Source organism: Scyliorhinus canicula, chromosome 2 (assembly GCF_902713615.1).
Source record: "Scyliorhinus canicula chromosome 2, sScyCan1.1, whole genome shotgun sequence".
NCBI lineage: Eukaryota > Metazoa > Chordata > Chondrichthyes > Carcharhiniformes > Scyliorhinidae > Scyliorhinus > Scyliorhinus canicula.
Genome location: NC_052147.1, coordinates 133,695,966 through 133,709,095, shown reverse-complemented (window position 1 = coordinate 133,709,095; position 13,130 = coordinate 133,695,966). Strand labels below are relative to the sequence as shown.

Below are 13,130 nucleotides of genomic sequence, written 5' to 3'. Positions count from 1 at the left end.
GATGGAAAGGGATAGGTATAAACCGCAGGGCAAGAGTTATTGCTGGGGGAAAGGCAATTATGATGCGATGAGGCAAGACTTAGGATGCATCGCCTGGAGAGGAAAACTGCAGGGGATGGACACAATGGAAATGTGGAGCATGTTCAAGGGACAGCTACTGCGTGTCCTTGATAAGTATGTACCTGTTAGGCAGGGAGGAAATGGTCGAGTGAGGGAACCATGGGTTACTAAAGCAGTTGAATCACAGAGGAAGAAGGGGGCTTATGTGAAGATGAGACGTGATGGTTCAGTGGGGTCGCTTGAGAGTTACAAGTTAGCTAGGAAGGCTCTAAAGAAAGAGCTAAGAAGAGCCAAGCGAGGACATGAGAAGTCTTTGGCAGGTAGGATCAAGGATAACCCTAAAGCTTTCTATAGGTATGTCAGGAATAAAAGAATGACTAAGGTAAGAGTAGGGCCAGTCAAGGACAGTAGTGGGAAGTTGTGCGTAGAGTCCGAGGAGATAGGAGGGGTGCTAAATGAGTATTTTTCGTCAGTATTCACACAGGAAAAAGACAAAGTTGTCGAGGAGAATACTGAGATACAGGCTACTAGACTAGAAGGGCTTGCGGTTCATAAGGAGGTGGTGTTAGCGATTCTGGAAAGTGTGAAAATAGATAAGTCCCCTGGGCCGGATGGGATTTATCCTAGGATTCTCTGGGAAGCTAGGGAGGAGATTGCTGAGCCTTTGGCTTTGATCTTTAAGTCATCTTTGTCTACAGGAATAGTGCCAGAGGACTGGAGGATAGCAAATGTTGTCCCCTTGTACAAGAAGGGGAGTAGAGAGAACCCCGGTAACTATAGACCAGTGAGCCTTACTTCTGTTGTGGGAAAAGTCTTGGAAAGGTTTATAAGAGGTAGGATGTATAATCATCTGGAAAGGAATAATCTGATTAGAGATAGTCAACATGGTTTTGTGAAGGGTAGGTCGTGCCTCACAAACCTCATTGAGTTCTTCGAGAAGGTGACCAAACAGGTGGATGAGGGTAAAGCAGTTGATGTCGTGTATATGGATTTCAGTAAAGCGTTTCATAAGGTTCCCCACGGTAGGCAATTGCAGAAAATACAGAGGCATGGGATTCAGGGTGATTTAGCAGTTTGGACCAGAAATTGGCTAGCTGATAGAAGACAAAGAGTGGTGGTTGATGGGAAATGCTCTGACTGGTGTCCAGTTACAAGTGGTGTGCCACAAGGATCTGTTTTGGGGCCGTTGCTGTTTGTCATTTTTATAAATGACCTGGAAGAGGGCGTAGAAGGATGGGTGAGTAAATTTGCAGATGGCACTAAAGTCGGTTGAGTTGTGGACAGTGCAGAAGGATGTTACAAGTTACAGAGGGACATAGATAAGCTGCAGAGCTGGGCTGACAGGTGGCAAATGGAGTTTAATGCAGAAGAGTGAGAGGTGATTCATTTTGGAAGGAATAACAGAGGCAGAGTACTGGGCTAATGGTAAGATTCTTGGTAGTGTGGACGAGCAGAGAGATCTCGGTGTCCATGTCCATAGATCCCTGAAAGTTGCCACCCAGATTGAGGGGGTTGTTAAGAAGGCGTACGGTGTGTTAGCTTTTATTGGTAGAGGAATTGAGTTTCGGAGCCATGAGGTCATGTTGCAGTTGTACAAAACTCTGGTGCATTTGGAGTATTGTGTGCAGTTCTGGTCGCCACATTATAGGAAGGATGTGGAAGCATTGGAAAGGGTACAGAGGAGATTTACAAGAATGTTGCCTGGTATGGAGAGAGTCTTAACACTTGCAAGTGCATAGAACATAGAACAGTACAGCACAGAACAGGCCCTTCAGCCCTCGATGTTGTGCCGAGCTTTGTCCGAAACTAAGATCAAGCTATCCCACTCCCTTTCATTCTGGTGTGCTCCATGTGCCTATCCAATAACCGCTTGAAATTTCCTAAAGTGTCTGACTCCACTATCACAGCAGGCAGTCCATTCCACACCCTAACCACTCTCCGAATAAAGAACCTACCTCGGACATCCCTCCTACATCTCCCACCACAAACCTTATAGTTATGCACCCTTGTAACAGCTACATCCACCCGAGGAAATAATCTCTGAAAGTCCACTCTATCTATCCCTCTCATCATCTTATAAATCTCTATTAAGTCACCTCTCATCCTCCTCCACTCCAAAGAGAAAAGCCCTAGCTCCCTCAACCTTTCCTCACAAGACCGACCCGCCAAAGCAGGCAGCATCCTGGTAAATCTCCTTTGCACCTTTTCCAATGCTTCCACATGCCTCCTATAGTGAGGTGACCAGAACTGCACACAATACTTCAAATCTGATCTCACCAGGGTCATGTACAGTTGCAGCATAACCCCACGGCTCTTAAACTCAAGCCCCCTGTTAATAAACACTAACACACTATAGGCCTTCTTCACGGCTCGATCCACTTGAGTGGCCACCTTCAGAGATCTGTGGACATTAAATCCAAGATCTCTCTGTTCCTCCACATTCCTCAGAACCTTGCCTTTGACCCTGTAATCCGCATTCAAATGTTTCCCACCAAAATGAATCACCTCGCACTTATCAGGGTTAAACTGCCATTTTTCGGTCCAGCTCTGCATCCTATCAATGTCTCTTTGCAGCCTACAACAGCCCTCCACCTCATCCATTACTCCACCAATCTTGGTGTCATCAGTAAATTTATTGACCCACCCTCCACCCCCCTCCTCCAAGTCATTGATAAAAATCACAAATACCAGAGGACCCAACACTGATCCCTCAGTTCTCCAAAGTTTCAGCCTTGATTTTTGTGCCAAGCCTCTCCCTCTTATTCACTAGCTACTTCTCGGTCTTTTATCTTACTTGCTGGCTATTTCTCAATTCCTCTCAATCCCTCTCTATTTCGCATTTACTACCTATTTTTCAATAACCTCATATTTATCTTATTTCCTGTCACATTTTCCCAGTGTGATTTTCTCTCCCGTTCTGCCTCCTTGCTCCCGTTTCTCACCTCAACTCTGTATCTGTCCAGACCCCCCGCCGATGCCGAGCCGGTCGCCCCGTTGTCGCCTCCTCCATCGCCCCTTTCTCGGCTCAATCACTCGTGTGTTCCAAGTGCCATCCAGCCGTTAGCCTCACCACGCGCACCGCTCCAGCCCGCCACCTCCGCACTCGGCGCGTGCGCCGACTTTTCCCGCCGCACTCAGCGCGTGCGCCAATTCCTCCCTCCGCACAGCAACGACTCCACGCCCCCTACCCCGCCCCCTCCGCGCACGCGCGTTCTGCGGGCGGCTCCCCTTCGCCTGTCTCCTTTGCGCACCTGTCCAGATCCCTCCCGATGTCACGGTGCCGCACGCTCAGAACTTCGAGTGATATTCGGCGTTAAAAAGAAACGAGTGTTAAAAGAGTTCGGAAATCAAATAAAAAAGAAGGTAATTTGGTGTCTGCTTTATGTCATGCCGATTTATTTATGTGACTTTTTTATATGTGTATAATTTTTGGTGTGGCTATTTATTGACAGCTGGAGCTGTAAAATGGATGAATGATTCTTGATGTCAAACCGACAGGATTAGTGCTGAGAGTTACCAATTTAGTGTTGTTTAGTGTCCATTTGATGGCAAAATAGCGAAACCCGATTGCGGGGAGAATAGGTTGCAGCGAAAACCGTGGTGGGCACCGAGTTGACACCAAATCTCGATTCTCTGTCATTTTGACAGCGGTGCCACTGCGTACCAGATAGCACGTACAGTAAATACCGCTTGACCTGACCCGGTATTCTCCAGGGCCTCTGCGATTCTCCATCTCCGAGGCGCTGAGTTCCCAATGGCGCGGTTCACTTGTGCATTTAACCGGCATGGTGGCTGATGAGAGAGGAGGTATGACACAAAGAGGAGCATCTGTGGGCTGTCGGGCCCGTCAGTGGCTGTGCTGGCTGCTGTGGGGGAGCCATACAGGGCCGGGGTGGGTGGTGGGGGAACCGACCGAGTGGCTGGGGCGGTGTCCAGTCCCAGACCGCCATTGCTATGCCTATCTTGTTGTGCACTGTTGCACGTTTTACTTGAGTGTAATTCGCGTTTATTGGAGTGTATTAACACGCCTCCGTTTAAAGGCCGTGTGCTTAACACTGCTAGGCTCTATGTATGTATTTTCAGCTCGGGAGTCGCCAGTTGCCGTATCTAGTCAACTCACAGATATTCCAAGGTCAGGTTCAAAGTAATAAAACGATACACCGATTAGTAAGTTCCAAACGATCAATATTTATTATACAAATATAATAAATACGCATGCACACGCTAAGGGACTAAGCTATAACTAAACTAAGCAATCAGAATACTTAACTAAACAGGAACAGGCAAGGTCAGGGAGCGAGGCCTTCGTTCCGATCTTGGTCTGCAACCTTCAGAGAGCGTGCTGGTCGCTGGGGGTCTAGTGGGCCTGGTTCGCGTAGCGAGCGTCGTATGGTCACTTACGGTTCGGCGGCTGGTGCTCAACGGCTGGAGTCAGGATACAAGTTGAAGTTCTGGGTCGAGGTCAAAGCCAGAGCAACAGTAGAGCCGGAGCAAGAAAACAACAGACAGGACCATGTGTGGGGTCTATCTTTTATAGGACCCCAATGTCTGTGCCTCTTTTGGGGCGGGCTTTACCTTCAGGTATCGATTGGACCGAATTCTAATCGATATCTTTTGAATTTCCCCCAATGTGAGGGTTTCTTCTTGATGGAGGGGGCGGTTTCTATAGTGGATACTTCTGGTGCCGCTCTGTCTGGACATCCACTTAAAGTATCTATTCAAACCTAGATGTTGCCATTGTGTGTGTCTAGATCTGAATTGCCTCATTAGTATGCAAAGCGTTTTGCCATTAACACCTTTGGTTTGAGATCTTCCACCTGGCCAGAAACTAGTTTTGCTGCTTGCAAAATGCTAATTAGTCTTTGCAGACTGCTGCCTTGGCTAAACTGCTTTTCCCTGCAGTCTTAGCAGTTCTCCATTTTGTTAGCCCAGTGTCCATTTTAGGTGGCTACATTCCCTCCTTGTGATCCTCACAATCAAAATATTGTGAAGGATCACCTATGCACGTTGCTTCGAGTGCTTCTGGGTGCCTTGTTTGTGTTCCCTGACCTCGGCAAGCTCCTGAGCGTCTACTCTGTCCTTGACTATGGGAAGAAAATTTTTTACCTGACATCTCTACTTGGCGCTATGTCAAAGGGGACATGCATTACCAAAAACCGGGAACCTCTACCTATCACAACTATCCTTATCTTACCTTAAACATTTCATTACAGACTAAACCTCATCCATTCATACCACATCACATATCATTTCCTGACTCGGCAGTCGAGTTCAGGACAATACAATACATGGGTATATTTTATTTTATTCACACAGTGCTTTATTCATTGAGGGGCAAAGGGGATTGGTGGAAACCGAAGATAGGAGATCGAACTCCATAGATGGTTGAGGGGCAGGAACGGGAGGCTCTCCTCTTCCACTTCCTCAACCTGAGGGTCTGTACGAGTATGCAGAGGATTGCAATCACTAGCAGTGATTCAATCACATATGACATGGAGTAACCATGTCATAAATTTTGTGCACCAGGTCTGAACCTCACTGATCAGAGCTGAGCACGGGGGAGTTGCTGTGAGTGAAACATTTACGGCGGGGGTTGTGGGGGAAACGTGTCTTGCTCCCACATAAACAAATACAACATTTAAGAGCAATAAGCAGGCTTCCATCATGGTCTTCGTTTTGTTCTCTTTCTCTTCCTCCTGTATGGCTGATCCTTGCTGTGATCCCTGTTTCGTCCTTCGAAAGCTATGGGATCAAGCACAGTATCTGTCAATACACAGCTTAATATCCGTACTTGTTAGTGTATCTGTCTTTCAATTCCAATTGACCCATTAAAATGACTGGCCAAGTCACACCCTGTGACTCCCCTCATTTTTTTTTTTTCAAAAGCGAATTTAATGAACACAATACACCTAACCTTTTCTCCTGCGAGCCGTCTCACAGGCTTTGCTCATTTACCATCCGAATGTTCCTGGATGTAAATAGCATGTGGGATGGCGGCCTAAGGGCTGCCTAACGAAAAATGAAAACAAATTGGAAACAAAAGGTCGAATGGGTTGCGTATGGGCCGCTATGGGTACGATTTGAATGGGATCCCCGGGTAGGGCATGCTGTGCCATACCCGAGCTTGGCTGACCAAAGTGGGTTCTCAGACAGGGCGGGTCCTCAGTGCCGTTTGTCCACTGCCTGAGTAACCTGGATTAAACGGGCAAGAATGTGTTTACCGTGGGTTTGCAGCCTCTATTCGCCGAATAGAGGGGCACCTAAAAACAATGGAGGAGCCAAGATGCTCCTTCACCTGAAACCAGGGAACAAGTCGTGAACCGTGTCGGTTCACCAGGGGATACAACTGAAGTTCTCAGAGGTATCTGCGGACAAGCTAACGTGCGTGCGAGGTGGTCACAATCTTTTCAGCTGAAAAGATCTGCAATCAAACCCTTAACATATTAACAAACAAACATAAACTGACAAACAAACATGCGTGCAGGTTCCATCAGAAAGGACATCGCTTCCCTCAAGCGGTTCCTATTTTACATCATCTGGACACCTCACTTTTCCTCTGTCTCTGTGAACAGGGTCACAAAGGGGTTGCCGTATCGGGATTCAGACACCGTGTCGTCCTGCTCTCCCGGATCCCACACCCTTGTGTGGATCAGGCATGATATCTTTGAATTGTGTGACTGGGGGTCACTTTCGTCATTGCGGACAAGTCGGTACGAATTGTCCCTGTGCCAGAGTGTTGGGTCCAAAAGTGAATGGGTATTGTCGGGGTCGTCGGGGTCGGGTGGTGGGTCTGGGTTTTTAATGTAAGTGACTTCCATGGGGTCACTGTAGTCGGGGTCATTGTCGCTGCAATGTGGGCTGTAGTGTGGTGTGCTGTGGCTGTCCTCAGAGTCAGTGTCTGTATCGCTGTCTCTGCTGCGGCAGCTTGTGGGCGTTTCGGGGCGTGGTCTGTCATGGTCAGTGGGCGGAGTCGTGGGCGAGTCCGATGAAGAACTGGTCTGTGAGGGGGATGGTGGAAACGTGTCTCTAGTGGGTGGGGTGAGGTGTTCTGCTGCGTCTAGCAGGACATGGTGTGCATGGTTGGCCTGTGTTCCATATGCCTTTAACTGGTTGATATGGAACCACGCGGTCTTACCATTAGGATATTTTATCCTATAAACTGAGGGGCTAATTTTATCCGAAATTGAGTATGGGCCGGAATATTTTGGTGCCAAAAAACTGCTGGAGTTGTATACAGATAGCATTACCTGTTGCCCAACCTGGAATTCTGTGGGGTGTGCGGTCTTGTTAAAGCATGCTGTGCTTTGTCTACGGCGTTTCCCTAGCTGAACTGCGGCTGCGATCTGTGCAGACCTCACAGTCTCAACCAGGTCTTTAACCGTCTTTTCGTGTGTGAGGGCCGTCACTTCGGGGCTAGTCATGTCCAGTCCTTTTTTTTTTTAAATTTTAGATTACCCAATTATTTTTTCCAATTAAGGGGCAATTTAGCGTGGCCAATCCACCTAATGTGCACATTTTTGGGTTGTGGGGGCGAAACCCACGCAGACACGGGGAGAATGTGCAAACTCCACACGGACAGTGACCCAGAGCCGGGATCGAACCTGGGACCTCAGCGCCGTGAGGCGGTTGCGCTAACCACTAGGCCACCGTGCTGCCCTGTCATGTCCAGTCCTAAAAGGAATTCTGTACCTTTCATAGGGCATCCGGTCATGAGTGTGTGTGGTGTGTATCCTGTGGAAGTTGAAACTGTATTTCTGATGAACATGCGTGCAAATGGGAGCACTGAATCCCATGTGGAGTTGTTCTCCTGAACCATTTTTTGAAGTGTGGATTTTAGGGTCCGATTCATGCGCTCTACAATCCCGCTGGACTGTGGGTGATACGCAATATGAAAATTTTGTTTTATGCCAAATATTGTCAGGACGTTCTTCATGACCCGTCCTGTGAAGTGAGATCCCTGGTCCGAATCAATGCTTCGGGGTAAACCCCATCTCGTGAAGATGTGGTGGGTCAGGATCTTTGCAGCTGTCTTAGCTGTATTCGTTCTAGAGGGGAATGCCTCTACCTATTTGGTAAAGGTATCGATGACCACCAGAACGTATTTATAGCCATTCCTACAAGGGGGCAATGGTCCTATAAAGTCGATCTGGAGGTTTGTCCAGGGGCCATTAACTGGTCGAGTATGCCGAAGTTGTGCCTTTTTAGAATACCTCTCCGGGTTATTCTGGGTGCAAATAAGGCAATTCTCGATGTAGTGACTTACATCTGTCCTTAGGTTAGGCCACCAACAGAGCTGCCTGAGGTGCCTCGTGGTTGCGTCGATCCCTTGATGCCCGTGCCCATCATGGAACAAAGCAATCATTTCATTCCTGTCCTGCTGCGGGACCACATAAAGCTGATCCTTTATGATCACACCCTCATGTGTGGTCAGTGCGTGTCTGAATTTGTCATACTGTGGCACAAAGTTGCCTTTGAAAATCTCCCTGAGATCCTCATCCTGCCTCTGTGCCTCTACTAGATCTTTAATATCGGTCTGTGAGACTTGAACTGCACTCACAGGGGCGCTAGCTGGTGCGCTAGCTGGGGGTGTCCACAAGTGTCCTCGCCTGGAACCTGCCTTAGCCAGTGCGTCGGCTTTTACATTCCCAGGGGGGGATGACCTATGGTGGCTTCTTACTTTGATAATGCCGAAGGTCCTGTCCTTCGCTTTCTCTAAAATGTGTTGGAGTAAAGGGGCTGATGGAAGGGGTTTCCCATCTGCGGAGACAAAACCTCGTGTCCTCCACAGGGGTAGAAAATCCGTTAAACTATTGCAGACATATAGACTGTCCGAATATATGTCCGCTGGGCTGGGGAAAGAATCGGGGTGGTCCACTATATATGCTATGGCCGCAAGCTCTGCTGCCTGCGCGCCTAAGTGTCCTGGTAATTTTAATGCTATCTCTTCGAGAGCACGCCCCTGCGCGTCCTCGACATAGATGCCGCATCCTGTGATACGCTCATCTTCTAAAACCGTGGATGAACCGTCTACGTATATCCGTAGTGGTCCACACGTGTCTGTGGGTTGGGGGCTTTGTTTTGGGTTCCCTATCTTCCTGGGGGGTGTCTTCGCTATAAAGGGTCCTGTGTTATGTAAGGGGGCTACAATTTCACATTCATGGGGCTGGCCTGGGTATTGGAGGTTGTCGGCTAAAAATGTGTGTGTGCGGGTCCGTTTTACTGTAATGTCCCGTCCTTGTAAGAGTAGTGTCCACCTAGCTGCCCTAATCTGGCTAACTGAACCGTCCTTCAGTCGACCGTCTAGGAGTAACTGTGTGGGGGTGTGCTCGGTCAAAATGGTGGTGGGGTTGAGTCCGGTAATGTAAGAAAAATATTGCACTGCCCAGAAGACAGCAAGGAAGTGCCTCTCGCAGGCTGAAAATCCTTGTTCAACTGGGTCTAACAGTCGGGAGGCATAAGCCACTGGTCTTAGCTGCTCGTGCCGTTCCTGAAGTAACACGGCCGAGAGGGTCAGATCTGTGCTCGCTACCTCTATTGCATAGGGGGAAAGTTGGTCTGGGACTTGTAGCGCGGGTGCTGCGCTAAGGGCTTTCTTTAACTCGTCCACAGCCTCTGTATGCTGCGGAAGCCATTCCCAGGGGGCTCCTTTCTTAAGGAGGTCTGAGAGTGGGGCGGCTTTTGTCGCGAATCCGTCGATGTGGTTCCGACAATAACCAACCAGTCCTAAGAACGACCGGAGGGCTGAAACATTCTGGGGAAGGGGCAATTTGACAATCGAATCAATTCTTTTGAATTCGATCTCGCGTTTGCCGTGTGTGATGACTGTTCCCAAATACATCACTTTATTTTCCAAAATCTGGGCCTTTCTTGGGTTAACTTTACAGCCAATTGAGGTTAAAAGTTCCAGGAGTTCGGCCAGAAGCGTAATGTGCTCTGCCTTTGTGTCTGTCTGCAGTAGTAGGTTGTCTACATACTGTACCAGACATTCGGGGCGGGAAAATTTTTCTAAACCATTCGCCAGCTGTCGGTGGAAAATGGAGGGGGAATTGTGGAATCCTTGTGGAAGGCATGTCCACGTATACTGTTGAGCTTTGAAAGTGAAGGCAAATTTGTACTGGCACGCCTTTGCCAATGGTATTGACCAGAAGCCATTGCTAATGTCCAAAACCGTGAAATATTTGGAGTTGAGTCCCTGCTTGAGCATGGTCTCGGGACTTGTTGCTACCGTGGGGGCTACTGCTGGGGTTACTTTATTGAGTTCCCGATAATCAATGGTCAGACGCCATGATCCGTCGGGCTTTCTCACTGGCCAAATAGGGGCATTATTGGTCGAGGCTACTGTTCTAAGCACACCTTGCTCCAATAAGCTACCTATCACTTTCTCTATTTCTCCCTCTGCTTCTAGGGGAAATCTATATTGTTTTTGTGGTCTGGGGTCAGGTCCGGTAACATGAATTTGTCCAGTCATTCTGCCACAGTTGTGCCGGTGACTGGCAAATGCTGTCCTATGTTTGTTTAATATTGCCTTGACTTGTCTGTCTGTGTTTAGTGTAGTCAAGTCAAATGAGTATTCTCCTACTGCGCTAATCCGATTAGCGTAGTCTCCTACTGTGAGGGTAGCGGGTGCTCTGTCCGATCTTGCCATTCGCCAGACACACTGATTCACTGGGTCGAACGACAGGCTATGGGCATTCATGAAATCTATCCCTAGGATGTGTTCTGCTGTCCGGGGAAGATTTACTAATACTACTGGGTGTCTGGTGGAAATGTTACCTAGCTGGATTGCTACGGGTGCTGTAATGTGTCCCTGTTGCGAGTGTCCTGTGAAACCGCTAAGTGTGATGGTGGAGGTGGTCGGCCACGTGTCTGCCTGTGCCGTGATGGTGGAATTAATCGTGGTGCGGGACCCTCCTGTGTCCCAAAGTAACTCTATGGGCTTCCCTCTTAACTTTGCCGTGACTACCGGTCTTCCGGATGGATCCCATAGTGTGTCACAGACCCAAGTGGGGGAGCCCGAACACCGTCAATTCGTTCCGTCCACATTGGTCTGTCCTGACTGGATCCCTATACTATGGATCGGTTTTGTTTTATTCCTACTCAGAGTGCCTGTCTGCTGGCCTCTCTGTGATCTCTGGGGTCCATTACATTCCTTAGCCCAATGTCCTAACTGGCCACAGTTGTAGCATTCCTGCGACTTCTGTGGAGGGCTGCTCTTTCCTTCATTCACCCACGCGGGGTTTTGGTGCGCTCTCACTGCCTGTATGTCTGCTGCAGCCTGAGCCTCTTCTGGGGATTTCACTTTACCTCTGCCCTGAACTGATTGCTCCCAAGCGCGGGACAATCTTTTCAGGACCCACTTCTCATTATGGGCCTCCTCTGAGGGGTCATAGCTGTTGCAAGCGCTCTGTCCTGCTTCTGTTGCATGAGAAATTATGGTGCGCGTCCATTTAACCATATTTTCACGGTTCAAATGGGCTCTATTTAAATCGCCAAATACTGCGTTAAAATGGATCCACATCCTTCCGGCGAATGCTGTGGGGTGCTCGGTTTTCTTCTGTCGGCACTTATTAAGTCCTTCTACGGGGTCACCTCGATTATACCCTATGGCATCTAAAATGGAGGTGTGCATTTCCTCTAGGGTGCCTCCGCCAACGTTCTGTGGGTCGGGGAGGGCTGCTACAACCGATGGGTCTAAACTCAGAACTGTGAGTTTAACATGCTCTCTCTCGTCCAGGCCGTACATGGTAGCCTGTTGCTTTACCTTTGCGAAAAACTGGTGGGGGTCTGCGGTGGGGAGAAACGGAGTGATCTTCTCACACGCGTCCCTGAGTTGGGTTACAGTTAAGGGGGTGGTGTAAGTTATATCGGGTGCGCCTTCTGTGGTCGCTTTTCTCTGGGTGGTGACTGGATTCATTGGAACGGTAACTATTTGATCTGTGGGGGGTTGGGGTGCTTGTCTTTTCTGCTGCGCTGCTGGCGCACATGTTCCCTGAACATAACGCTGCGCTGTCTCACTTAACTCTTTCCAGTCTGGGGCATTCTCCTCATCTAACTGCATTCCAAAGGTGCTTTGAAACCCATTTTGCACCGAAAGCAGCGATTGCAGCTCTGCAATCTGCTTCCTGCATTTCGCATGATCTACAGTACTCTGTCTTTGTTCTGTGGTGGCAGCATGGAGTGCTCTCAAAGCTGCTTTAAGGTCAGAGCATTGCCTCTGCAAAGCCTCTACCTGCTTCTCTGATTCTTCTCTTATCAGGACGGCACGTTGCACGTCCTGATAGGCCTTTTCGTACTGGGTCTGGGAACTGCTGAGATGGGCTAGACAAGACTGATGTGCCCTCTTGGCATCATCCACCTCTCTACCTTTCTCTGCCAACTTCCCTCTAAGATCCATGTTTTCCTTTTCGATGTCCCTGACATCCACTTTACTCATTCTATTTCTTTCTTCTAATTCTGCCCGGAGCGTCTGAACGACCTCCTCTGTGCCTCGCAATTGTGCCAAACAGGACACAATCGCCATCGGCTTACGTGCTTTACTCATATTTTTCTTGTGAATTTGAGAGAGGTTCTCCCACCAAGTATGTCTTATACTTCCGGGACCTGTCTCCTCATTCAAACAAAACTCTTTCCAAAGGGGCCATCCCTTTCCTTGCAGATATTTGCGGAGTTCCAGCTCCCACATGGGACACTGACCTACTCGGCTACTGCTGGTCGCTGCGACCACAAACCGTTCTGGGTTCATGAGGCGTTCCATTGCCTGCATGGCCATTTTTCTGACTCACTTTAATTTGGAACAGGGGGTGTTGAGGTTATGTCTCACGAAACGGGTAAGGCTTACGCTATGTTCCGTTCACAAAACTACCGAAAGTTTGTCGCAACAAAAATGCTTTCAGGTTTTCCTTACAACCCTGTTAGTACGCATGCACTAAACACACTTCCGAATTACGTTTATTCCTTTGAACACCTTGAATATTTGTGATTTCTTTCCTTTTTCTTTACCAGATTTCTAATTCAAATTTCAGGGTCCTCGACGGAGTGGGGGTACCACTTATAACCGTGTCCCGTCAGGG

General features: G+C 48.6%; 1 protein-coding gene across 2 annotated transcripts in view; it reads right to left on the bottom strand.

Annotated features, from left to right (window-relative positions):
• Nucleotides 1-3,114, bottom strand: part of LOC119958485 — a 705,387-nt gene extending 702,273 nt beyond the window's left edge. For both annotated transcript variants that reach the window (XM_038787045.1, XM_038787049.1), the window contains exon 1: nt 3,003-3,114. In XM_038787045.1, the coding sequence (XP_038642973.1) occupies nt 3,003-3,070 (68 nt within the window). In that variant the 5' untranslated portion in view covers nt 3,071-3,114. The remainder of the gene's footprint in view (nt 1-3,002) is intronic.
• Between the last annotated feature and the right edge of the window lie 10,016 nt (nt 3,115-13,130).